Source organism: Phacochoerus africanus, chromosome X (assembly GCF_016906955.1).
Source record: "Phacochoerus africanus isolate WHEZ1 chromosome X, ROS_Pafr_v1, whole genome shotgun sequence".
Classification (NCBI taxonomy): domain Eukaryota; kingdom Metazoa; phylum Chordata; class Mammalia; order Artiodactyla; family Suidae; genus Phacochoerus; species Phacochoerus africanus.
Genome location: NC_062560.1, coordinates 115,498,711 through 115,525,137, shown reverse-complemented (window position 1 = coordinate 115,525,137; position 26,427 = coordinate 115,498,711). Strand labels below are relative to the sequence as shown.

At 42.4% G+C, this 26,427-nt stretch overlaps 1 protein-coding gene across 5 annotated transcripts in view; it reads left to right on the top strand.

Moving 5' to 3' along the window:
- The window catches only part of MAP7D3 (MAP7 domain containing 3), a 49,394-nt gene extending 23,306 nt beyond the window's left edge, over positions 1–26,088 (top strand). For 2 of the 5 annotated variants that reach the window (XM_047765187.1, XM_047765185.1), the window contains exons 10-18: positions 14,709–14,841; positions 17,047–17,185; positions 18,414–18,518; positions 19,523–19,576; positions 20,938–21,040; positions 22,157–22,353; positions 23,251–23,522; positions 24,714–25,382; positions 25,521–26,088. In XM_047765187.1, coding sequence (XP_047621143.1) covers positions 14,709–14,841; positions 17,047–17,185; positions 18,414–18,518; positions 19,523–19,576; positions 20,938–21,040; positions 22,157–22,350 — 728 coding nt within the window. In that variant the 3' untranslated portion in view covers positions 22,351–22,353; positions 23,251–23,522; positions 24,714–25,382; positions 25,521–26,088. Of the gene's footprint in view, positions 1–14,708; positions 14,842–17,046; positions 17,186–17,582; positions 18,120–18,413; positions 18,519–19,522; positions 19,577–20,937; positions 21,041–22,156; positions 22,354–23,250; positions 23,523–24,713; positions 25,383–25,520 lie in introns of those variants that run through there. The other 3 variants (XM_047765186.1, XM_047765188.1, XM_047765189.1) reach the window with 3 other exon arrangements.
- Positions 26,089–26,427: the final 339 nt, after the last annotated feature.

The window sequence follows — 26,427 nt, the reverse complement described above, 5'->3', positions numbered from 1 at the left end:
GTAGTTTTGATTTGCATTTCTCTGATAATTAGTGCTGTTGAGTATCTTTTCATGTGTTTTTTTTGGCCATCCATCTGTCGTCTTTGGAGAAATGTCTGTTTAGGTCTTCTCCCAATTTTTCAATTGGGATGATTGTTCTTTTGTTGTTGAGTTCCATGAGTTGTTTAACTTTTTTTTAGCTGTTTTGTGAGCTGATTAAAAAAAGAAATCAAATTTTATTTTATTTTTTTCTATGAGGCAAGAGGGGAAGCAAATAGGTGATATTCAACCTTAAGGATTGGAATCTACTACCCCACCAGAGCAAGCCCTGTCCTCACCAGGAGCTACTTACTTCCACCTGATATGGAAATTCTTCCCCCAGAGACTCTCCCAGGGCCCTAGCAGCCCCCAACACTATCACCCATTCTCTCTGGACCCTAGACATTGGCACAGAGCTGATTTTGGACACAATTGCTTGCTTTTAGTCTGTAAGTGCAGTTAGAGCCCCATCAGCATCTTAGTGTTTCTTATAAACATGAACATACTTTTTCAGTCTTTTACCTTCTCTGGTTTCTCTTTCCTAGAATGCCTCCTTTTTCTGGTCAGGGCCTGGGATTTTTTTATTTTATTGTATTTTATTTGCATTTTTTATTACTCAATAAATTTACTACATTTATAGTTGTATGATGGTCATCACAATCCAGTTTTATAGGATTTCCGTCCCACAACCCTAGCATATCCCCCCACCCCCCAAACTGTCTCCTTTGGAAACCATAAGTTTTTCAATGTCTGTGAGTCAGCATCTGTTCTGCAAAGAAGTTCCGTCTGTCCTTTTTTCAGATTCCACATGTCCGTGAAAGCATTTGATGTTGGTGTCTCATTGTATGGCTGACTTCACTTAGCATGATAATTTCTTTTTTTTTTTTTTTATTCCAGAGAAGTTTATATTTGGGCCTTAAGCTTTTGAAAATAAAGTTTAGAGACATAGCATATGAATACCACTGTAATACACATGAAATATTCTATCAGACCCTAAACTTAGCATGATAATTTCTAGGTCCATCCATGTTGCTAAAAATGCCAGTATTTCGTTCCTTTTAATGGCTGAGTAATATTCCATTGTGTATATGTACCACATCTTCTTTATCCCTTCCTCTGTCAATGGACATTTAGGGTGTTTCCATGTCTTGGCTTTTGCAAATAGTGCTGCAGTGAACATTGGAGTACTTGTGTCTTTTTGAGTCATGGTTTTCTCTGGGTAGATGCCCTGGAGTGGGATTGCTGGATCAAATGGTAGTTCTATGTTTAGTTTTCTGAGGAAATTCCGTACTGTTTTCCACAGTGGTTGCACCAATTTACAATCCCACCAACAGTGTAATACACCCTCTCCAGCACTTATTGTTTGTAGACTTTTGGATGATGGCCATTCTGGCTGGTGTAAGGTGGTACCTCATAGTGGTTTTGATTTGCATTTCTCTAATAATGAGTGATGTTGAACATTTTTTCATGTGTTTTTTTGGCCATCCATCTGTCTTCTTTGGAGAAACGTCTGTTTAGGTCTTCCCCTAATTTTTCAACTGGGATGATTGGTTTTTTGTTGTTGAGTTGCATGAGTTGTTTAGTTTTTTAATTCAATGAATTTTATTATATTTATAGTTGTACTGTCATCACAGCCTGATTTTTAGAACATTTCCATCCCAAATCCCAGTCCATCCCTCCTCCGCCAACTTGTCTCCTTTGGTAACCATAGTTTTTCAAAATCTGTGTGTTCCTGTTCTACAAATAAGTTCATTGTATCCTTTTTTTAGATTTCACATATACGTGATAGCATTTGATGTTTGTGTCTCGCTGACTAAGCATGATAATTTCTAGGTCCACCCATGTTGCTGCAAATGCCATTATTTCATTCTTTTTTTATGGCTGAATAATAATCCGTTGTATATATGTACCACATCTTCATTATCTGCTCCTCTGTTGATGGGCATTTAGGTTGCATCCAGGTCTTGGCTATTGTATATAGTGCTTCAATGAGCATTGGGGTGCATGTATCTTTTCTAGCCATGTTTTTCTTTGGATAGATGCCCAGGAGTGGGATTGCTGGATCATATAATTCTCTTTTTAGTTTTTTGAGGAATCTCCATACTGTTTTCCACAGTGGTTGCACCAATTTACATTCCCACCAGTAGTGTGAGAGGGTTCCCTTTTCTCCACAACCTCTCCAGCACTTATTTGTAGACTTTTTGATGATGGCCATTCTGGCCAGTATAAGGTGATACCTCATAGTAGTTTTGATTTGCATTTCTCTAATAATTAGTGATGTTGAATATCTTTTCATGTGGGTTTTTTTTTTTTTTTGCCATGTATGTCTTCTTTGGAGAATTGTCTATTTAGATCTTATGCACATTTTTTTGTTTTGTTTTGTTTTTTAGGGCCACACCTGTGACACATGGACGTTCCCAGGCTAGGGGTTGAATTGGAGCTACAGCCACTGGCCTATGCCACAGCCACAGCAATGCGGGATCAGAGCTGCTTCTGCGACCTGCATCACAGCTCACGGCAATGCCAGATCCTTAACCCAGTGAGTGAGGCCAGGGATCAAACCCGCATCCTCAGGGATCCTTGTTGGGTTTGTTAACTGCCAAGCCACGAAGGGAACTCCCTGCACATTTTTTGATTTTTTTTTTTTAATATTGAGCTGCAGGAGGTATTTATATATTTGGGGGATTAATCCCTTGTCAGTTGCTTCATTTGCATTTGTAAGTATTTTCTCCCATTCTGTGGGTGGTCTTTTCATTTTGTTTAGGGTTTCCTTTGCCGTGCAAAAACTTTTCAGTTTAATTAGGTCCCATTGTTTGTTTTTATTGTCATTACTCTGGAAGGTGGATCTGAGAAGATGTTGCTGAGGTTTATGTCAGAGAGTGTTCAGCCTGTGTTTTCCTCTAAGAGTTTTATAGTATCTGGTCTTACATTTAGTTCTTTAATCCATTTTGAGTTTATTTTTACGAATGGTATTAGAGAGCATTCTAATTTCATTCTTTTACATGTAGCTGTCCAGTTTTCCCTGCACCACTTATTGAAGGGACTGTTTTTACTTGATTGTATGTCCTTGCCTCCTTTGTCATAGATTAATTGACCATAGGTGTGTGGGTTTAATTCTGGACTTTCTATCCTGTTCCACTGATCTATAATTCTGTTTTTGTGCCAGTATCATATTGTTTTCTAGCTTTGTAGTATAGTCTGAAGTCGGGGAGCCTGATTCCTCCAGCTCATTTTTCTTCCTCAGGATGGCTTTGGCTCTTCTGGGTCTTTTGTGTTTCCAAACAAACTTCAAAATATTTTGTTCTAGTTCTGTGAAAAATGCCATTGGAAATTTTATAGGGATTGCACTGAATCTGTACATTGCCTTGAGTAGTATAGTCATTTTGACAATATTGATTCTTCCAACCCAAGACCATGGTATATATTTCCATCTGTTTGTGTCATCTTTGATTGCTTTCATCAACGTCTTTTAGTTTTAAGAGTACAGGTCTTTTGATTCTTTAGGTAGGTTTATTCCTAGGTATTTTATTTACTTATTTGTTTTTGATGTGATAGTTAATGGGATTGTTTCCCTAATTTCTCTTTCTGATCTTTCATTGTTAGTATATAGAAATGTAGTCGATTTCTGTGTATTAATTTTGTATCCTGCAACTTTACCAAATTCATTGATGAGCTCTGAACAGTTTTCTGGTAGCATCTTTAGCATTTTCTAGGTGTAGTATCACGTCATCTGCAAACAGTGATGGTTTTACTTCTTCCTTTCCAATTTGGATTCCTTTTCTTTCTTCTTGTTCTCTGATTGCCATGGCTAGGACTTCCAAAACTATGTTGAATAGTGGTGGCAAGAGAGGACATCCATGTCTTGTTCCTGATCTTAGTGGGAATTCTTTCAGCTTTTCACCATTGAGAATGATGTTTGCTGTGGGTTTGTCATATATGGCCTTTATTATGTTGAGGTAGGTTCCCTCTTTGCCCACTTTCTTGAGGGTTTTTGTCAGAAATCGGTGTTGGTTTTTGCCAAAAGCTTTTTCTGCGTCTGTTGAGAGGATCATATGGTTTTAATTCTTCAGTTTGTTAATGTGGTGTATCACACTGATTGATTTGCGGATATAGAGGAAGCCTTGCATCCCTGGGATAAATCCCACTTGATCATGGTGTGCAATCCTTGTAATGTATTGCCGGATTCAGTTTGCTAGTATTTTGTTGAGGATTTTTGCATCTATGTTCATCAGTGATATTGGCCTGTAATTTTCTTTTTTGTGGTATCTTTGGTTTTGGTATCAGGGTGATGGTGGCCTCATAGAATGAGTTTGGTAGTAGAGCCTTCCTTCCTCTGCAACGTTTTGGAATAGTTTTCAGGAGGATAGGTGTTAATGCTTCTCTAAATTTTTGATAGACTTCACCTATGAACCCATCTGGTCTTAGACTTTTGTTGGAAGTTTTTATTTATTTATTTTTTATTTTTTTATTTTTTTTTGGTCTTTTTGCTATTTCTTGGGCCACTCCCATGGCATATGGAGGTTCCCAGGCTAGGGGTCCAATCGGAACTGTAGCCACTGGCCTACGCCAGAGCCACAGCAACGCAGGATCCGAGCCACGTCTGCGACCTACACCACAGCTCACGGCAATGCCAGATCGTTAACCCACTGAGCAAGGGCAGGGACTGAACCCACAACCTCATGGTTCCTAGTCGGATTCGTTAACCACTGCGCCACGACAGGAACTCCCTGTTGGAAGTTTTTAAATCAGAGTTTCAACTTTAGTACTTGTGATTAGTCCATTTTTTCTATTTGTTTTTGGTTTAGTCTTGGAAGATTGTACTTTACTAAGAATTTGTCTGTTTCTTTTAGGTTGCCCATTTTATTGGCATATAGTTGCTTGTAGTAGTCTCTTATGATCTTTTGTATTTCTGTGATGTCCATTGTAACTTCTCCTTTTTCATTTCTAATTTTATTGATTTGAGTCCTCTCTTTTTTCTTGATGAGTCTAGCTAAGGGTTTATCAATTTTGTTGATCTTTTCAAAGAACCAGCTTTTAGTTTCATTGATCTTTTCTATGGTTTTCTTTCTGTTTCATTTATTTTTGCTCCAATCTTTATGATTTCTTTCCTTCTGCTAACTTTGGGTTTTGTCTGTTCTTTAGTCTCATTAGGCATAAAGTTAGATTGTTTATATGAGATTTTTCTTGTTTCCAGAGGTAGGCTTGTATTGCTATAAACTTCCCTCTTAGAACTGCTTTTGCTGAGTCCCATAGGTTTTGGATTGTTGTGTCTTTGTTGTCATTTGCTTCTAGGTATTTTTTAATTTCCTCTTTGATATCTTCAGTGATCCATTGGTTGTTTCATAGTATGTTGTTTAGTCTCCACGTGTTTGTGTTTTTTGCAGTTTTTTTCCTTGTTGATTTCTAGTCTTAGAGCATTGTGGTTGGAAAAGATAATTGATGTGATTTCAATTTTCTTAAATTTACCAAGGCTTGATTTGTGGCCCAGAATATGATCTATCCTAGAGAATGTTCTGTGTGCACTTGAGAAGAATGTGGTTTTTGTTCTGCTGGTTTTGGATAGAATATTCTATAAATATCCATTAAATCCATCTGGTCTAATGCATCATTTAGGGCCTGTGTTTCCTTGATGATTTTTCTTTCTGGATGCTCTGTCCATTGCTGTAAGTGAAGTGTTAAAAGTCCTCCACTATTATTGTGTTGTTGTCAATTTCTCCTTTTAAGGCTCTTAGCAGATGCCTTATATATTGAGATGATCCTATGTTGGGTGCATATATATTTACAGTCTTCTTGTTGGATTGATCCTTTGATTATTATGTAATGTCCTTTGTCTCTTATAACATTATTTTAAGGTCTGTTTTGTCTGAATATTGCTACTCCAGCTTTCTTTTGATTTCCATTTCCATGGAATATTTTCTTCCATCCTCTCACTTTCAGTTTAAACGTGTCCCTAGAACTGAAGTAGTTCTCTTGAGGATGGCATATAAATGGGTCTTGTTTTTGTATGCATTCAGCTAGTCTGTGTCTTTTGGTTGGGTCATTTAGTCCATTTACATGTAAGGTAATTATTGATATGTATGCTCTTATTGCCTTTTTTTTTTTTTTTTTTTGGTCTTTTGTTGTTGTTGCTATTTCTTGGGCCGCTCCCGCGGCATATGGAGGTTCCCAGGCCAGGGGTTGAATCGGAGCTGTAGCCACTGGCCTACGCCAGAGCCACAGCAACGCGGGATCCAAGCCGCGTCTGCAACCTACACCACAGCTCACGGCAACGCCAGATCGTTAACCCACTGAGCAAGGGCAGGGACCGAACCCGCAACCTCATGGTTCCTAGTCGGATTCGTTAACCACTGCACCACGATGGGAACTCCATCTTATTGCCATTTTGTTAATTGTTTTGGATTTTTTTTATGGTCTTTTTTTCTTCTCTTGTTCTCTTCTATTGTGGTTTGATGACTATCTTTATGTTGTGTTTGATTTTCTTTTTCCTATTTGTGTGTGTCCCTATTGTGTGTGTGTGTGTGTGTGTGTGTGTATTTTTTTTTTCTTTTTAGGGCCACACCTGTGGCACATGGAGGTTCCCAGGATAGAGGTTGAATCGGAGCTGCAGCTGCCGGCCTATGCCATAGACACCGCCATGGGGGATCCAAGCCATGTCTGTGACCTACACAAGAGCTCACAACAACATCGGATCCTTAACCTACTGAGCAAGGCCAGAAGTCAAAACCACAACTTCATGGTTCCTAATCAGATTCGTTTATTCTGGGCCATGATGGGAACTCCTTTTGTAGATTTTTTGTTTGCAGTTAGCATGAAGTTTTGATATAGGAGTGTGTGTGTGTCACACACACACACACATGATTGTTTTAAGTTGCTAGTCTCTTAATTGCAAATGCATCTCCAGTATCCTTCATTTATACCCTCCTCAGGATTTCTGGGTTTGGTAGCATATTTGTATGTGGATGATTTCCTACCTTTACTATATGTATGCATTTACCATTGAGTTTTGTCATTTGTAATTTTTTTTTGTTTTCTTTTCCACCTAGAGAAGTTCCTTTAGTATTCGTTGTAAATCTGGTTTAGTGGTGCTGAATTCTTTTTTTTTTTTCATTTTTTTTATTACTCAAATGAATTTATCACATCTGTAGTTGTATAATGATTATAACAATCTGATTTCACAGGATTTCCATCCCACAGCCCAAGCATATCCCCCCACCCCCCAAACTGTCTCCTCCGGAGACCATAAGTTTTTCAATGTCTGTGAGTCAGCATCTGTTCTGCAGAGAAGTTCCGTCTGTCCTTTTTTTCAGATTCCACATGTCAGTGAAAGCATTTGATGTTGGTGTCTCATTGTATGGCTGACTTCACTTAGCATGATAGTTTCTAGGTCCATCCATGTTGCTAAAAATGCTGGTCTTTCATTCTTTTTGATGGCTGAGTCATATTCCACTGTGTATATGTACCACTTTTTCTGGATCCACTCCTCTGTCGATGGACATTTAGGTTGTTTCCATGTCTTGGCTATTGTAAGTAGTGCTGCAATGAACATTGGAGTACATGTGTCTTTGCGAGTCGTGGTTTTCTCTGGATAGATGCCCAGGAGTGGGATTGCTGGATCAAATGGTAGTTCTATGTTTAGTTTTCTGAGGAATCTCCATACTGCTTTCCACAGTGGTTGCACCAATTTACAATCCCACCAACAGTGTACTAGGGTTCCTTTTTCTCCACACCCTCTCCAGCACTTATTGTTTGTAGACTTTTGCATGATGGCCATTCTGGCTGGTGTAAGGTGGTACCTCAGGGTGGTTTTGATGTGCATTTCTCTAATAATAAGTGACGCTGAACATCTTTTCATGTGTTTCTCGGCCATCTGTATGTCTTCTTTGGAGAACTGTCTGTTTAGATCTTCAGCCCATTTTTTGATAGGGTTGTTTGTTTTTTTTGGTATGGAGCTGCAGAAGTTGTTTATAAATTTTGGAGATTAATCCCTTGTCAGTCGATTCATTTGCAAAGATTTTCTCCCATTCTGTGTGTGGGTTGTCTTTTTGTGTTGTTTAGGGTTTCCTTTGCTGTGCAGAAACTTTGAAGTTTGAGTAGGTCCCATTTGTTTATTTTTCTTTTTATTGTCAATACTCTGATAGGTGGATCTGAGAGGATGTTGCTGTCATTTATGTCAGAGAGGGTTTGGCCTATGTTTCCCTCTAGGAGTGTGATAGTGTCTGGTCTTATATCTAGGTCTTTAATCCATTTGGAGTTGATTTTTGTGTATGGTGTTAGGGAGTGTTCTAATTTCATTCTTTTCCATGTGGCTGTCCAGTTTTCCCTAGTGGTGCTGAATTCTCTTAACCTTTGCTTATCTGTAAAACTTTTGATTTCTCCTTCAAATGTGAATGAGAGCCTTGCTGGGTAGAGTATTCTTGGTTGGAGGTTTTTTGCCTTTCATCACTTTAAGTATATCATGCCACTCCCTTCTGGCCTGTAGAGTTTCTGCTCAAAAATCAGCCTATCACCTTATTGGCATTCCTTTGTATGTCATTTGTTCCTTTTCCCTAGCTTGCTTGCTATTTTTATTTTTATGGCCACACCAGCAGCATATGGATGTTTCCAGGCTAGGAGTTGAATCAGAGCTGCTGCAGCTGCTGGCCTACCCCACAGCCACAGCAACACAGGATCCAAGCCGTGTGTCTGTGACCTACACCATAGCTCACTGCAATGCCAGATCCCTGACCCACTGAGCGAGGCCAGAGATCAAACCCACATCCTCAAGGATACTAGTTGGATTTCTTTCCACTGCACCATAAGGGGAACTCCACTTTAGCTTCTTTCAATATTTTCTCTTTGTTTTTACTTTTGGTCAGTTAGATTAATATGTGTCTCATGGTGTTCCTCCTTGGGTTTATTTTATATGGTACTTGTTTTGCTTCTTGGACTTGAGTGAGTGATTCTTTTCCCATGTTAGGGAAGTTTTTGGCCATTATCTCTTCAAATAGTTTTTCTGGCTCTTTCTCTCTTCTCCTTCTGGTTCCCCTATAATGTGGATGTTGGTGCATTTAAAGTTGTCCCAGCATTCTCTGAGACTATATTAATTTCTTTTCAGACTTTTTTCTCTTTTGCCTCAGTGCTTTCCATCAGTCTTGTCTTCCACCTCGCTTAATCATTCTTCTGCCTCCTATATTCTGCTATTGGTTCCTTTTAGAGACTTTTTTTTCAGTTATTATATTTTGCATATCTGCCTGCTTAATCTTTTTTTTTTCTTTTGTCTTTTGTCCTTTTTAGGGCCACACCCACAGCATATGGAGGTTCCCAGGCTAGGGGTCTAATCAGAGCTGTAGCCACCGGCCTATACCACAGCCACAGCAACGCCAGATCTCAGCCACGTCTGTCTGCGACCTACACCACAGCTCATGGCAATGCCGGATCCTCAACCCACTGGGCAAGGCCAGGGATCGAACCCGCAACCTCATGGTTCCTAGTCGGATTCATTAACCACTGAGGCTCTACCTTTTGAAGGGAAGAGGGTTAAAGAATTTGTGTGCATATTTAAAAATGATTCAGCTGTTAGTCAATCTACCCAAGTTTTTAATGACTACTTTTCTTTTTTCTTTTTTTTTTTTTTTTTTTTTTTGCTTTTTAGGGCCATACCCACGGCATATGGAGGTTCCCAGGCTAGGGGTCTAATCAGAGCTGTAGCCACTGGCCTACACCAGAGCCACAGCAACACCAGATCTGAGCCACGTCTGTGACCTACACCACAGCTCATGGCAATGCCGGATCCTTAACCCACTGAGCAAGGCCAGGGATCGAACCCGTGACCTCATGGTTCCTAGTTGGATTTGATTCTGCTGCACCACAATGGGAACTCTGTGCTTAATCTTTAAATCTTTTATTTCTTTGTTCAGTGTTTCTTATAATTTATGAGTCTTTGCCTCCCATTTATTTCCAAGATCTTAAATCATCTTCACGAAATTTAGTCTAAAGTCTTTTTCATGGAGGTTGCTAATGTCCAGATTACTTAGCTGCTTTTCTGGGATTTTTTTCTTATTCCTTTATCTGCTTCATAATTCTCTGCCTTTTCATTTTGTATAGCTTTTGTTTGTCATCTCCTTATTGCAGGCAATAGGGTTGTAGCCTTTCTTGCTTCTGATGTCTGCCTGCTTATGGCTGAAATTAGTATGGGAGCTTGCTGCAGGCTTCCTGATAAGAGGGACTGGTGCCTGCCCAACTGCGGGGGGGCGGGGTATTCTTATCCCTCTGGTGGGTGTGGCTTTGTCTCTAGGTGTGGTTAGAGGCAGATGTGTGCCTAGGAGGTCTTTAGACAGCCTGTTTGCTGATGGGTGGGGCTGTGTTCCCACATGGTTTGTTGTTTGGCTTGGGGCTTCTCAGCCCTGATGGGTGGGACCAGATTTTTCCAAAATGGCCACCTCCAGGGGAGTTCATGCTGATGATTATTCCCGAGACCTTTGCCTCCAATGCCCTTCCGCCACAACGAACCACAGTTGCCCCCTGTTTTCCCAGGAGATCCTCTGAGATCTGCATGTTGGTCTGACCCGGTTCTTATGGAGTGTCTGCTTTGCCCTGGGACCCAGTGCACATGAAAACTCATGTGTGCCCTTCAAGAGTGCATTCTTTGTTTCCCCCAGTCCTGTGGAGCTTCTGTGTACAAGCCCTGCTGGCCTTCAATGCCAAATGCTCCGGGGGCTTCTCCTCCCAATGCCAGACCCCCACACGTGGGAACCTGACCTGAGGTTGGAACTCTCACTCCTGTGCATGAACCTTTCCAGTCTGTGGGTTGCCCACCTGGCAGGTATGGGATTGCTTATATCACATAAGTGCCCCTCCTGCCATCTCGATGTGGCTTCTTCTTTGTCTTTTGGTGTAGAATAACTTCTTTGGTAGTTTCCAGTCTGTTGTGTTGATGGTTGTTCAGCAATTGGCTGTAGTTTTGTTGTCTTCATGAGAGAAGGTGAGCCCCAGTCCTTCTGCTCTGCCATCTTAATATCCTGTCTCCTCTGCTATGTTTTCTCAAGTGCTCCTTTCTCTGTGGAGTAGCTCCTCTCTTTCTTTTTATATATTTTGGAAATTAAGCCCTCGTCGTGTGCATCAATTGCAGCTATTTTCTCCCATTCCATAGGTTGTCTTTTCTTTTTTTTTTATGGTTTCCTTTGCTAGAAGTTTGAGTAGGTCCCATTTGTTTATTTTTGTTTTTATTTCTATTACCTTGGGAGACTGATCTAATAAAACATTGGTACAATTTATGTCAGAATATTTTGCCTGTGTTCACTTCTAAGGAGTTTTATGGTGTCATGTCTTATATTTGTCTTTAATGCATTTTGAGTTTATTTTTGTGTATGGTATTAGGGAATGTTTGTTGTTGTTGTTTTTATAATGATTTTTATTTTTTTCCATTTTAGCTGGTTTACAGTGTTCTGTCAATTTTCTACTGTACAACATGGTGACCCAGTTACACATACAGAGAATGTTTTAATTTCATTCTTTTACATGTAGCTGTCCAGTTTTCCCAGTACTACTTGCCAAAGAGACTGTCTTTTCTCCACTGTAATTTCTTCCCTCCTTTGTTGAAGATTGATTGACCATAGGTGTATGGATTTATTTCTGGGCTCTCGCTTATCTTCCAGTGATCTGTATGTCTGCATGTGCCAATACCATCCTCTTTTGATTACATAGTTTTGTAGTATTGTCTGAAGTCTGGGAGGGTTAGGTCTCCAGCTTTGTTCTTTTTCCTCAGCATTGCTTTGGCAATTCTGGGTCTTTTATGGTTATATATGGATTTTAGGTTATATGGATTTTAGCATTATTTGTTCTGGTTCTGTGAAATATATCACAGGTAATTTGATAGGGATCACATTAAATCTGTAGATTGCTTGGGTAGTACGGCCATCTGAACAGTAGTAATTCTTCCAATCCAAGAGCATGGGATAGCTTTCTATTTCTTTAAATCATCTTCAGTTTCCTTTATCAGTGTTTTACAGTTCTCAGCACATGAGTCTTTTATCTCCTTGGTCAGGTTTATTCCTAAGTATTTTATTCTTTTTGATGTGCTTTTAAAAGGGGTTTTTTTTGACTTCCCCTTTCTGGTATTTCATTGTTAGTGAAAGAAATGCAACAAATTTCTTTTTCTTTTTCTTTTTCTTTTTTTGTCTTTTGTCTTTTTTGTCTTTTTGTCTGTTGTTGTTGTTGCTATTTCTTGGGCAGCTCCCACGGCATATGGAGATTCCCAGGCTAGGGGTCAAATCGGAGCTGGAGCCACCGGCCTACGCCAGAGCCACAGCAACGCGGGATCCGAGCCGCGTCTGCAACCTACACCACAGCTCACGGCAACGCCGGATCGTTAACCCACTGAGCAAGGGCAGGGACCGAACCCGCAACCTCATGGTTCCTAGTCAGACTCGTTAACCACTGCGCCACGACGGGAACTCCGAGAAATGCAACAAATTTCTTAATGTTAATCTTATATCCTGCTACTTTGCTGAATTTGTTGATCAGTTCCAGTAGCTTTTGTGTGGATTCTTGTGTGGGTTTTCTGTGCATAGAATCATGTCATCTGTATATAGTGACAGTTTTACCTCTTCTCTCCCAATTTGGATTTTTATTTCTTTTGTTTGTCTGATTGCTGTGACTAGGACTTCCAATACTATGTTTAATAAAAGTGGTGAGAGTGAGCATCCTTGTCTTGTTCCATATTTTAGCAGGGAGGCTTTCAACTTTTCACTGTTGAGTATTATGTTGGCTGTGGGTGTTGTCATAAATAGCTTTTATTATGTTGAGATATATTCCCTCTATATCCACTTTAGTCAGGGTTTTTTTATCATGAATGAATGTTGAATTTTTTATCATATGCTTTTTTTTTTTTGCACCTGTTGAGATGATCGTGTCGTTTTTGTCTTTTGTTGTCATGTATCACATAGATTTATTTGCATATGTTGAACCATCCTTGGATGACCCTGGGATGAGTCCAACTTGACTATAGTGTATGCTATTTTTTATGTGTTGTTGGATTTGGTTTGCTAATATTTCATTGAGAATTTTTGCATCTATTTATGAAAGATGTTGCCATTTAATTTTTTTGTATCACATGCATTTTTAATATCCATGTATATTACTTAATTTTAAATATACTAGGGAATTTCGCTTTTTTTTTTTTTCTTTTTTAGGGCTGCCCCTGCAGCATATGAAAGTTCCTGGGCTAGGGGTCAAATCAGAGCTGCAGCTTCTGGCCCACCCCACAGCCACAGCAACACTGGATCCAAGTCTCATCTGCAACCTACACCATAGCTCATGGCAATGCCGCATCCTTAACCCACTGAGCGAGGCCAGGGAGTGAACCTATGTCCTCACAGACACTATGTCAGGTTCTTAACCCACTAAGCCACAACAGGAACTCCAGAATTTCACTTTTTGAAGCAATTCCACAGTGACTTTTTTTTTGGTAACAGAAACAGTCTTTTTATTACAAATTATTAATCCTAATGTCTTAAAAAGTCTCACTTTTGTATGTAGTATATTTAAAGTAATTAGTCACATGGACTAAATATTATGCTTCCATGTGGTCACTGTGTTTTACTGATAGTCTTGATTTCTTTGGTTATCTACAGTTAGCCAATTTATTATCAACCAAATATAGTAACATACTATTAATTATTTAGTAGATATGCACAATTTTCAAAATGTATGCTGGATATATTTTTGTTTAATCATGTATTTAAGGAGTTCCCATCGTGGCGCAGTGGTTAACGAGTCTGACTAGGAACCATGAGGTTGCGGGTTCGGTCCCTGCCCTTGCTCAGTGGGTTAACGATCCGGCGTTGCCGTGAGCTGTGGTGTAGGTCGCAGACGCGGCTCGGATCCCGCGTTGCTGTGGCTCTGGCGTGGGCCGGTGGCTACAGCTCCGATTCGACCCCTAGCCTGGGAACCTCCATATGCCGTGGGAGCGGCCCAAGAAATAGCAACAACAACAACAATAACAACAACAACAAAAGACAAAAAAAAAATCATGTATTTAAGATTTATTCACTTCATTTGGACCAAGCACAGCTGTTTCTTCCTCTGTATTCAGTATATCCTAATCTTATTTTTTTTCTTTCCATAGGGGCAGTTTAGTCTGATATCTCAAAACAGCTATACCATAGTGAGAGTACATTATTTCATTTGGGAACAAGTAGTCCTGTAGTCTTTTAAAAGGAAACAAAATGGGAGTTCCCGTCGTGGCGCAGTGGTTAACGAATCCGACTAGGAACCATGAGGTTGCAGGTTCGATCCCTGCCCTTGCTCAGTGGGTCAAGGTTCCGGCGTTGCCATGAGCTGCGGTGTAGGTCGCAGATGCGGCTTGGATCCTGCGTTGCTGTGGCTCTGGCGTAGGCCGGTGGCTACAGCTCCGATTCAACCCTTAGCCTGGGAACCTCCATATGCCGCGGGAGCGGCCCAAAGAAATAGCAAAAAGACAAAAAAAAAAAAAAGAAACGAAATGCTACTACTCAGGGTGGGGTTGGGGGGTGGGAGTTGGAGTTTTAAAATCTCTTTGATAAATTGCTTGTAGTTTATATATTTTAGATCATGGATGTACTGTTTGGCTTTTTTTTTTTTTTTAACATTGTAGGTTGTCTTGCACCTCTTTGTTGGACTTAGAGGCAGTAAGTTCCCTAAACTTAACTGTTTTATATGTTAATTTAAACTAGAGTCTGGTAATAAAAGCACACCAGGACCTATGAATGCCAAGGAGGGAACAAAAATTTTGGCAGAAAAACGACGTGTTGCTCGTGAACAAAAAGAAAAAGAGGAAGAAAGACCACAAAAAGAGATGGAACAAAGGTTGGCACCAAATCCTCCTTTCTATACTATAAATGTTGGCTGGGGCCCAAATTCTGAAAGTCAAAACTTACCCTCAAGTTAGATGTATATATTATAAATTCTCAAAGGGTAACTGACTTTTTCTTCAGTATGAATCAGAAATGACTCGTTGCCTTCTAAATAAGTGTGGGGAGCATTTCCAGCAGACATCAGGCTGGCATGTACATGAGCGTATGGTCCTCTTTAGTCCCTGTGGGTCATGAGCTGTTAAGGTGCGCGGTGAAAATGCATAGAGACCCGAGCACATGTCTGGGGCCTGGATCTCAGCAGTAGCACATGAGTGATCACACAAGACTGTTTGTGTTGGCATTCCACTGGCGCCCCTTTTCTTTCATTTCAAATGTCTCTTGTAACCTTAGAAGGTGTAAACCTGTTCAAGAATAAGTTGCACACATCATGACCCTTCCTCCTAAATACTTCCGTGTATGCTTCCTAGGAATAAAAGCTTTCTCTGATATAACCACAGTATGATAACAAAAATCAGGAAATGTATCATTTCCTAATCCAGTTTTGCCATTTGCCCCAGTGACATTCTTTGTACATTTTTTAAGTCCAGAATTCACTCCTTGAACAGTTCATAAAAAATAATACACACACACACACACACACACACACACACACACACACACACGCACACACACACACACACACACAGAATTAGTAACTAATAAAGCAACTTTGCTTGAAACTTTTTTTTGGTAAGTGTGAAGAAAAAGTTACCCCAAAACAGTTCCCTCATGCTCAGCAGGTAAAGAACCCAGCACTGTCACTGCTGTGATTATAGCTGTGGTGTGGGTTTGATCCCTGGCCCAGGAACTTTTGCATGCTGCAGGAATGGCCAAAAAAAAATAATAATAATTCTTTTAAAAGTTACCCCCAAAAAAGAATTTGTGAACTTGAAAGGATACTTTTTTGTGTTTTACTGGGTTTCCAATGGCCACAAATACCCTGTACAGTTGGGTAGTTGGGTGCACTCCATCTCAATCTAAAGGTTTCTTAATCCTTGATTTTTTAAGGCCCATTTGATTTGTGGCCCGTGTAATATAAACTTCTGTCCACTGCCTGCAATGAATAAGCATAGTCCTGATTTTGTATTTAAGTATTAAGTGGACTTTTTGGTTATTTTTCGGGCGGGGCGGGGGCAGGTATACCTGCAGCACATGGAAGTTCACAGGCCAGGGATCGAATCTGCTGCGCCACACCTGTGACCTACACCACAGTGGTAGCAATCCTGGACCTTTAACCCCCTGCGTGGGGCCAGGGATCAAACCTGCATGGCCCACAGAGACAATGCTGGATCCTTAACCCACTGTGCCACAGTGGGAACCCCTGTATTCAATCACAATCACATGTTTTCCAAGTACCTTGTATGGGTTTAGGAGAGGGGAAGAGACATTGCGAATAGCAAAAAACCCTGTAACTTGAAGAATATTATTCATTGCTTCACGTAAACAGAGCTGACTTAACATTTTAAAGGCCCTGAATACTGCTCATTGTAGACAGCACAACCAGACCCTCCTCTAAATTCCCTCTCCTACCCTCCTGTGAGATAGGTGTGAGAATATGTCTATGACAGGGAGTGATTACACATGTGTACGTGTGCATGCAATTGTGTTTTAAGATGCCACAAAATAGCCTACTACTTGATAGAAATCTTTTTCTACTCCCAAGGGCTAGTTTCCCCATTTAAAAAAGTGAAGTTGGCGTTCCCGTCGTGGCGCAGTGGTTAACGAATCCGACTAGGAACCGTGAGGTTGCGCGTTCGGTCCCTGCCCTTGCTCAGTGGGTTAAGGATCCGGCGTTGCCGTGAGCTGTGGTGTAGGTCGCAGACTCGGCTCGGATCCCGCGTTGCTGTGGCTCTGGCGTAGACCAGTGGCTGCAGCTCCAATTTGACCCCTAGCCTGGGAACCTCCATATGCCGCAGGAGCGGCCCAAAGAAATAGCAGCAACAACAACAACAACAACAACAACAACAACAAATCTTCTCCCTACCACTATAAAAAAAGGAAGAAAAAAAAATAAAAAAAATAAAAAAGTGAAGTTATGCAAATCTTGTAACAGCACAGAAAATGTGGTGAGTCTGATATAAATTGAATTACTATACACAAGCACTTTGCCTATAAAAATGTATACACTAAGAGTTATTTACATATTCTGTGTCATCAGAAAAATAAAAGACATGACAAAGAAAGTGGATGAAGGCCAAGAAGAAGCGTTCTCAAAATTTGAAGATGGGCAACAACCAAAGGAGTTCAAAAAGAAGAAAGGAAGTCAGAGTCAAGAAGACCAGAATGTACAGCTCCAGGTTTGCTGGCTCTAAACTTGATCAAAGGATGAGAACCAAATTCTAAAATTCAGTTGAAGCCCAAAGCAAAAGTCTGTATCTCCAAGAAAGAAAATGAGCAGATGTGGCATGCTCTGCTTGCATTTTCACATGACAATCTAGCTGTTACCCAATATCGCTGTGAGTCGTTCTTAACCCCCCTTGGCAGAATCCTAGAATGCTTTCCGAGTGGAAAAAAAGTAGAAAGCAACAAATTACAGATTAGTAGTCCTTTTGTTTTTCTACATAAATAGTATTACAGCTTGGTTTCAGGACATCCAAATTCCTCGCAGAGGTTAAATGTCCCATGTGAGTTTTCCCAGTCCTGCATACTTTGGTGGCACTTACGTTTGTACCCCTCTACTCACACCCCCAACAGATAAAAATGATGAATGAATACCTCTAAACGTTTAGCATCATCCAATTCACCAATAAGAATGTCTCACCCATATAAATTTAAATGCCCAGGTGAGTAAATCCCCAAACTGAGCTCAGACTATATACTCAGTTTAAATTATTATTATAGCCTACTTTATATTCTAGTTCTAGTGTATCATTTATCAAAATCAGTTATGTGTTTCAGAAAGGACTGTATGCATTTGCATCCCTTGAGAAAGTACCATTAAGAATCTTCTTGGTGTTTTTGAGAAGCATGAGACTTGGCTCCTGCTGCCTGTGTCAGTGGACGACTACACAGTCACATACTTGGAAGCTAGAGCGCTCTGATAATCCTGAGGTCCTTGAGGGGAGTTGCATGCCTTCTAAACCCTCAAAGTCATAGTTCTGTACATTGTTCCTAATGCTTTTGAAAAACCGATGGCCTGTGGATGTTATCAATGTAGGTAGTCTCAATCAAAAGGTTACATTCTGGGGTTCCCGTTGTGGCACGGTGGAAATGAATCCAACTAGTGTCCATGAGAACTCTGGTTCTATCCCTGGCTTCGCTCAGTGGGCATTGCCATGGGCTGTGGTGTAGGTCGCAGACATGGCTCGGATCCTGAGTTGCTGTGGCTGTGGTGTAGGCCGGCAGCTGCAGCTCCGATTCGACCCCTAGCCTGGGAACCGCCATATGCGGCAGGCGTGGCCTTAAAAATGAAAAAAAAAAAAAAAAAGGTTACATCATTCTTTTACTCTGGATAACATCTTACTGTTTCACAAATGTCACTCAGATGTATTGAGATTAAATGATATTTTTATACAAATTTCCTAGAAAGCTGATGCCAAAATAAAGGCTCAGGAGGAAGCAGACAGACGCAAGAAGGAGCAGGAGAAAATTATGTTACAGAATTTACAGGAGAGATTAGAAAGAAAAAAGGTACTCTTTCTGTTTTGGGCAGTTTAGTTCTTTGTTTAAAACAATGTTGGACACATGATATCAGACATGGTTTTGAAAATGACAAGTGATATGCTAGCCTTGGTTGTCTTCCTTCCATACTCTCTTATCCAAGAATCTGACCTCTTCTCCCTGGAATGGTCTCCTACCCCTTATACCTCTTCCTCTTGGACCTCTGGTGACCATTACAGGGATGTTTCAGTACAGCAAACCTCTGGGAATAAAGTTTCTTGAACAGAATCACTCAAGTCGTGGTAGGGGTTGGTGGAAGTTAGAGTTTTTTCTAAACTGGGCTAGAAGTCGCAGCAACCGAGTGGAAAGCAGCAGAAGGTGCAGGCCTCTGTGGGAGGCCAAGGCACAGGCTGCTCGTAAGGTAGGACCTCACTCTGCGACTCACGTGGCTCATCTGGGAGCAAGTTAGGCCCCGGGCCGAGGTGCTGCATGGCCTCTTCGTCAGCAGATCAGTCACCCTGAGGAGGCCAGAGTGCTGCAGCTCTCCTCACCTCAGGGGGAGAAGTGTACGCTGCAGGGGCACAGGCGGGTGGGACTCTCACCCTCCTGTGTGTGCTCCTAGTGACAAAATCTCTGACAGGGTCGCATCGTTGGGGTGCATTTTTGTCATTAACGTCTGCTTCAGTCAGAGTCTGTTTACACTAAAATCATGTTCCCAAGTTCTAACTGGTTTGTAATAATATGTGCTTAAATCTAAGTAATGAATTTCCACGTCTGCAAAATCAGGTGTGAGAAGTCATTTGGATTTCTGTTGTTAGGGTAACAAGTACATCTCTCACCACTCAGGGCATTTCCTAGATGACTGTGAAACCGGCCTTGGAGGAATGGGCCCAGGGGCTGGCCCAGCATCTTGCACTGGTTGAATCTGTGGCTTTGGAACGGTCGTGGATAATGACCACTTCTGGAAGATGGAAATAATCAACTTCTTCAGGACTACTGTTTTCACATTTGAATTTTTATTTTCCTTTAAATAGAGAATTGAGGAAATCATGAAGCGGACAAGAAAGCCAGATTCGAATGCCGTACAGGTAGTCTGCATGCTCCTACCAGCAGTGTATAACACTTCGGGTTGCCGCACATTCTTGCTGACTTTTTTTTTTTTGTCCACAACAGTGGCACATAGACCTTCCTGGACCCATGATCAAACCTGTGCCACAGCAGCAACACCACCGGTCCTTAACCCACTGCTCCACAAAAGAACTCTTATTCCAAACTTTTTAATTTTTGTCTATCTAGTGGTAATGAAATAATGTATCACATTGGCATTTCCCTGATTATTAAAAAGGTTCAGCATGTTTTCATATCTTTAGTTAGCTTTCATGTTTTTTTCTTGTGTGAAACACTTGTTTAGGTCTTTTGCCCAAAACTTTCTGGCTGACTTGTTTTTTTCTTACTTAGACATTTCTTTAAATGTTTTAGATACTTCTCCTTTCTTGCTTGTGTGTGTTGCAGGTATCTTCTTCCAGTTTGTGGCTTGTCTTTTCCGATTACTGTCTGCTGCCGCATAGAAGTTCTTGAATTTCACATCGCTGAATTTATCTGTATTTTTTGATGCTTAATGGAGTCAGGTGCCTTACTGTGGAGATCCACTTCGGTGAAGTGCCTTTTCAAGTCCTTTGCCCCTGTTTCTGTTGGGCCACCTACCTTTTTCCTGTCCATCTGTAGATTTTATCTGCCCTGGTTCTGAGCCCTTTGGACATGTTTATTGGAGGTACCGAGCCCCATGCTGTAATTTGCCTCACACTCTCACTGTCTTTTGATGAACAGAAGCTGATGAACTCAAATGTAGCAGTTTTTTTCCTTTACAGTTAGTGCTTTTAGGGTCTATTTCATAAGTATTTGTTTCTCCCTTAATGGTCTGTCTTTTGATGGTTTGCCTGTGTCTGAGTCTTCCTCTGCCACCCCATATGCCGTGTTCTTTACCCTGTGAGCTACAAAACTGATATTTTGCCTACTTACATTTGCCCAGATAGGGTCATTCACATCATTATGAAAATTTAGAATACAAATGTCACTTCTGGAAAGAGATTGTCCTGAGAAGTCTTGCCTCCAGCAGCAGTCAAGAACTTTTTAAGCAGTTTGCAAACTGGCCCAGCCTTGGCTTGGTTAGGATTCCAAGTGGGCAGAGCCTAGATGCCAGCCCCAAGCTGTTGTCCCTTGGCTCCCATTCAGGGAGGTCTTTCAGTCCTGAAAGACACAACTTGGGCCACCTGGCCTGTCCTCTGGAGATTCCTGGGACCACAGAGGTTAGAGATTTTTTTTTTTTACTTTTTAATTGAAATGACAAAACTTAGCCATCAGTCCAGGCATGAAATCTGTGTTCTTTGGAATAACTAAGTCAGGATGATTGAGTATTAGATGTAATCATGACTTTCTTTTTTCTGTGTAGGCCGCAGAAGCATCCAGCAATGATGCACATGAGGACGACAAGGCAGACGATGAGGACGAGCCAGAAAGTGACATCGATTCCTTTGATGACCTGTATCCATCAGGTTTGCTTGCCTTTTGAGCTCTGTTGTCACTGTTTAGGAGCTAGGCTTGTCTAGGCTCATCCAGGGGCTCCTCCACTTCTGAGCTGTGTGGCTTTGAGCAAGTCGGTTAACCTCTCTATGTTCCGTTTTCCCGACTGGAAAAGGGGAAGCTCATGCTGTTCTCCTCCTAGGGTGGGTCTGAGGTTGCAGTGAGGTCATCCGTGTAATGCTGAGAAGAGTGCCTGACACATGGTACACTCTCAATAAACACTAGCTGCTGCTACAGCTGCTATTTTTTTCAGGTTGTGCTGAGACAGTGTAGATCAGGCAGGTCTTTCTCAGCTCAACGTGGAGCTTACTAGCATCTTGTAGTTGAGGACCTGGTGCGCCATTCATAACTGACCACAGGCAGAGGTAGAATGCCACTCTCCCTCAGAGAGAGAGAATGAAAATCATGTCATGATAGGAGTGCCCCTTAAGATGTATTGTTGAGTGTGGTTCATTCCCTAGTGAGTGGGAACCACTTCATGGCCACAGTAACAGCATTTGAGAAAATACAGCTCGCCCACCATTTATGCCACAGTGGCTGCCAACACACACATCCGGCGCTGAGCTCGCTCCTGGAGAGGCATGGCCCTCAGCCTTGGAAGCACAGCCGGTGGCAAGCCAGGCATGAGCAGACTGTGCTGCTGCCACCAGCTGGTGGCACTATAAGAAGTTTGGTCAAAATGCAATGAGAGCGGAGCAGTAGGAGCAGGAGGAGCAGGGGCGGTGTAGGCTCTGCCTTAGGGCATTGGGAAAGGTCAAGGTTGGAGGCAAGACTGAAATGAGATGGTCATCCGGAGGAGGGCAAGAAGCATGGTGCCGCCCTGCCCGAGGGCTGTCCTTCTTGCCCGGCAGAGGAGAGAGGGCAGGGGCCGGCAGAGGAGAGAGGGCAGGGGCCGTAAAGGTGAGCCCCAGCCCCGGTGCTCTGAGGGCAGGGTGGGTACACGTGCTGGGTCCTGCTGCCTGCATGACAGCTCCTGCCTTCAGGCAGGCGTCCCTCCCCCAAGCCCAGCTGGGCCACAGCCTTCCTTTTGCTTGTCTTTGGTATTGAAACACCAGTTTTAATCTTGTTGCTCTTTATTTTTCCTCCAGCTTTTATAAATGGCATAGATTCATCCACGAAACTGAAAACACATTTTAAAAATGTGAAGAACGCTCACAAGCTGGTGTTTTTAGATGCCACTTCTAGCCACAGCTACAAAGATGCAACAACATTTTTTAATTGTGACACGGAAACCTTTAGACAAAAAAAAGGTGAAAGACCCTTTGAATCGGACAAAGAGTAGCAGGTGAGTCACTCGGGGAGGTCATCAGAGCACACTTGGGGGGTGATGATCAGCCTTTTTAGAAGGACGCAAGACATTAGTGACAGAATCCTCAGTTTCTGCCGAACACTATTTCAGGCACTTGACTTTTAGAAACAAAGTGATCCCCACAGCATCTTGCTTAGTAAGGATAAGCATCCCCATTTTACAGATGAGGAGACTGAGGCCTTATTTGCCCAGTATCCCACTGTTCAAGGGCAGAGCCCAAACTCAGATCCAGATACACTAGACTCCAAACTGTGCTTTTATTTAGACTGGTTAAGTGTTGTGTCAGAGAAAGTCAGGGGCAGTGTCATTGACTGAGTGTCAGGCGTAAAAACCAGGCGTTTTACCTATTTAAATTCTCTTTGCAACTCTGAGTTTGATATTTTCAAAGCCGTCATTGTACATATGGGAAACCTAGGGTCAGAGGTTAGGTTGGAAGAACAGGAATGGATTCTTGAAACAGGTGATTGCATGAAAAGACATTAACCTACAAGGCCCATGGAAATAAGAACCTGCTAAGAGGCGCCGTGATGGCGTGGGAAGAACACTGGAGCTAGTAAACCCATGTGAGTCCTCATCCTGCCTCACTGGCCGAGGCCTGCATCTACTCGAAGTAGGGACAGGGTTCCCGGAACACTGCGTGCTTAGCTACTCCTAGCCCCCGCTCCGCACTCCCATGGAACCTGGTAGGACACCATTTGGAAACTAGTGTGTTCTGTGATCTCCAGTGTCCCTTCCAGCCCTCCCATGCTGTGCTTCCGAAAGTTGGTTTACATCCAAGGCATGTCTTAGAATTAAAGAAAATCTAAAAAAATTCTTTCAAGACGAAGCCTTGGTTTGTGGATAATCCGGACTCTAAGCAAAATATCTTTCCAGATCCTCCACCAAAGGAACAACCAGCCGAGCAGCAAAAACCGGAGAGGCAGTCATCAGCAACACCGTGGGACCTGCCAAGAGTTCATATTCAGAGGCACAGGAGTGGATCTGCGACAAGATCATTGACATTACAAGCAGGACAGAACCTCCTAGGTCCCGTAGCCCTCCTAAGAGCCAAAAACACCATCTAAAAGGTTCCACGACATCCTGCCTGAGTCACCAGCCACCTATAGACAACACGGAGAGCAGCACATCTGTTCCTGCCCCAGCAGGTAAGGCTTTATCCCATCTTCCCTTTGTCTGAAAGGTAGTTGACCTGGAACCCTCCTGTGTCCAGCTATTCCAGGACTGTCTTGGCACCATGTAACTTTGGAGTCAAGGGAGGAGACAGTAGTGGGTCTAAAAGCTAGGTTGATAGCAAAGCATCTTCCAGTAAGTTAGTTTTGAGAAGATAAATGACCTTTTTTTTGGATTTTTAAAAATTGAAGTATAGTTGATTTCCAATGGTGTGTCACTTTCTGGTCTGCAGCATCGTGACCCTCATACATAATACATACCTTCTGTTTCTCATATTCTCTTCCGTCATGGTCTATGCCAGGGGATTTAGATCTAGTCCCCTGTGCTTATCCCTCATTGCTTATCCATTCTAAGTGGAATAGTTGGCACCTACCAACCCCAAACTCCCCATCCATCCCACTCCCACCCCCTCAGCCGCCACAGGTCTGTTCTCTGTGTCTGTGAATCTGTTTCTAAATGACTTGATTCTAATTTTTAGGTCCTGCATTTCCTTCCAGATATACAAACAAGGTTCATTTCTAGCCCCTGGAGTTCCCGTCGTGGCTCAGTGGTTAACGAATCTGACTAGGAGCCATGAGGTTATGGGTTTGATCCCTGACCTCGCTCAGTGGGTTAAGGATATGGCATTGCCATGAGCTGTGGTGTAGGTCACAGATGCAGCTCAGATCCCATATGGCTGTGGCTGTGGCTGGCAGCTGTAGCTCTGATTGGACCCTTGGCCTGGGAACCTCCATATGCTGTGGGTGCAGCCCTAGAAAAGACAAAAAAAAAAAAAAAAAAAAGACATTTCTAGCCCCAGATCCCTCAGATTCCTCTTCATTCCCGATCCACTGGTTGCTCTACAGCACACAGATAATCATTTAGGGCAGAAGGTTAGTGAGTTTTTGGGAATTATTCTCTCAACTCGTGTTTCCAAAACCAAAAGGCCTTTTTTGTTTTGTTTTGTTTTGTTTTGTTTTGTTTCCTCGAGAAGCTCTCTTTGAAATTGAGAGGCAGCTTGGCACATTTGGGGGCTGGGGAACATTTATAAGAGCAGCACTGTGTCAGCAACTCGAGGTGCACTACTGAGGGTCCCAGGCCCGCCTTAGAGCAAGGCCAGGGACCACTTGCTAGGATCCAGCATCTTCTCCACTAATATTCTTTTTTTTCTTTTTCCCTCTGGTCAGCTAGGTAAACCTCGTCCATCCTGGAAGAGAATCCATCCTCCACTATGGCTTTTGACTTCCAGGCCCATCTCAAAATTTCTCCACCTGCTACTTGAACCTGGCAAAGAAAATGACTATTAAAAAAAGAAGAAGATCAAAACATCATCTTAACGTATCTCAGCAGATGCTCCTGTCATCTCTGCTCTTGCCCACAAGGGTTCTGAGTAAAGAGTTGTTTTGCTTTCCTTTAAAAATCTCCATTGTCATTCATTCTTCTGTTTTCCTGCCAACACGTGTTTGAGTGTGTATCAAGGGTGTCTTTATAAAATGCTAATAAGTTTCTAAAAGAATCTTTACCAAAGAAATCGTTTTTCTCAGTACATACTTGAAATCTCAAAATCATGTTTACTCCCTTTAACGGTTACATTAACGTAGCAATAAAAACTCACAGTTGATCTTATAGGGAACACAATGGGTTTTGAGAGGGCCTCGAGACTGCTCACGAGAGCTTTGTCAAATTGTTTTAATAGACAAATACAGGTTGCAAAATACCGCCTGTCACGTTTTCCCATCAGGGACGTCTCTCTTTACGCTGCCGTGGTCTGGCAGCCCAGCGCGCAGGCCCCCGCGCCCGGAAGCGCCGGGAGTCCGAGGAGCATCGTCCCGGCTCTGTCAGTGCTGCCTTTTGAAGTACGTATTGAGGCTTATCCATCAGGACATGTTGCTTTGTTAAGTACACGAGGCAGTGTCCGGCGCTTGTCCGGCGCAGTCTGTTTAATGAGCCTAAATGTTTACTGTGTATCATCTTTCTCTGCTTGTGCTCTCCAGGCCTGCCCTTCAGTATAACTCGGGCTTGAGATGTGGAACCAAAATTTGCTTGCCTTTGCCTAGCCGCTGGCTGCAAGTGAGTCAGAAGCAGAGTTATTCTCCGGTCCCCGGGATAGCCAGGCACACAGCCCTGCCCGGTGTACATGCACACACGTGTGCGCACACGCAGGAGTAATGTCGCCTGAGATGCACTGAAGCCTGCTCGAACCATAACCTAAAACTTGGATGCAGGTTAGTTGTCCCAGTGCTAATGAGATTTCTGGTGAATCACAAATAGTTTGAAGCAGGCCCCTGTGCCTTTCTAGGCACTAGTCTTGGACTAGTAAAAGGAAGGAACCATTCTTCTGAGTCCCCCGTTCTTTGCTATGCAGAGTACAGTTCCTTTGTTATAGATTAGAGCTCGGGGCCTTGGGGCTTAGTGCAGAAACTATCTTTATACACCAGCTCTCTTCTTTAAAGGACAGAGATAATCATCCTAACAAAGGAGTTCCTTTTTCTGCACAAATTTCACGTGTTGAAACGCGGTTACACTGTTCCTGTGCAGCATGCAATAAACTTTGCAGATAAAGCAAGGCTGCTTCTTACTTCAAGAACAGCAAACGTCCTGGTGGGGGGTTAACGGGGACAGCAGTTGTTAGCAAGCTGCGAACACAGGCAGCGGTGTGTGTGATAAATGGTCGTCAGCCTGCAGACGCTGGGCGTCCCTCAAGGCGTGTCACTCGTCCAGCCATGGCTCTGACGGACACTCGAGGCCGGCCAGCGATGACGGTGTTTTTCTTTGTTCTGTGGTAAGAGTCACATAGGTCACTGTTCAGTGGCATTTAGTGCACTTACCGTGAGCAGCCAGTACCGCTCTCTGGCTCCGGAAGGTTTTCACCGCGCCCGCAACGAGTCCCCGTCCCCTTAG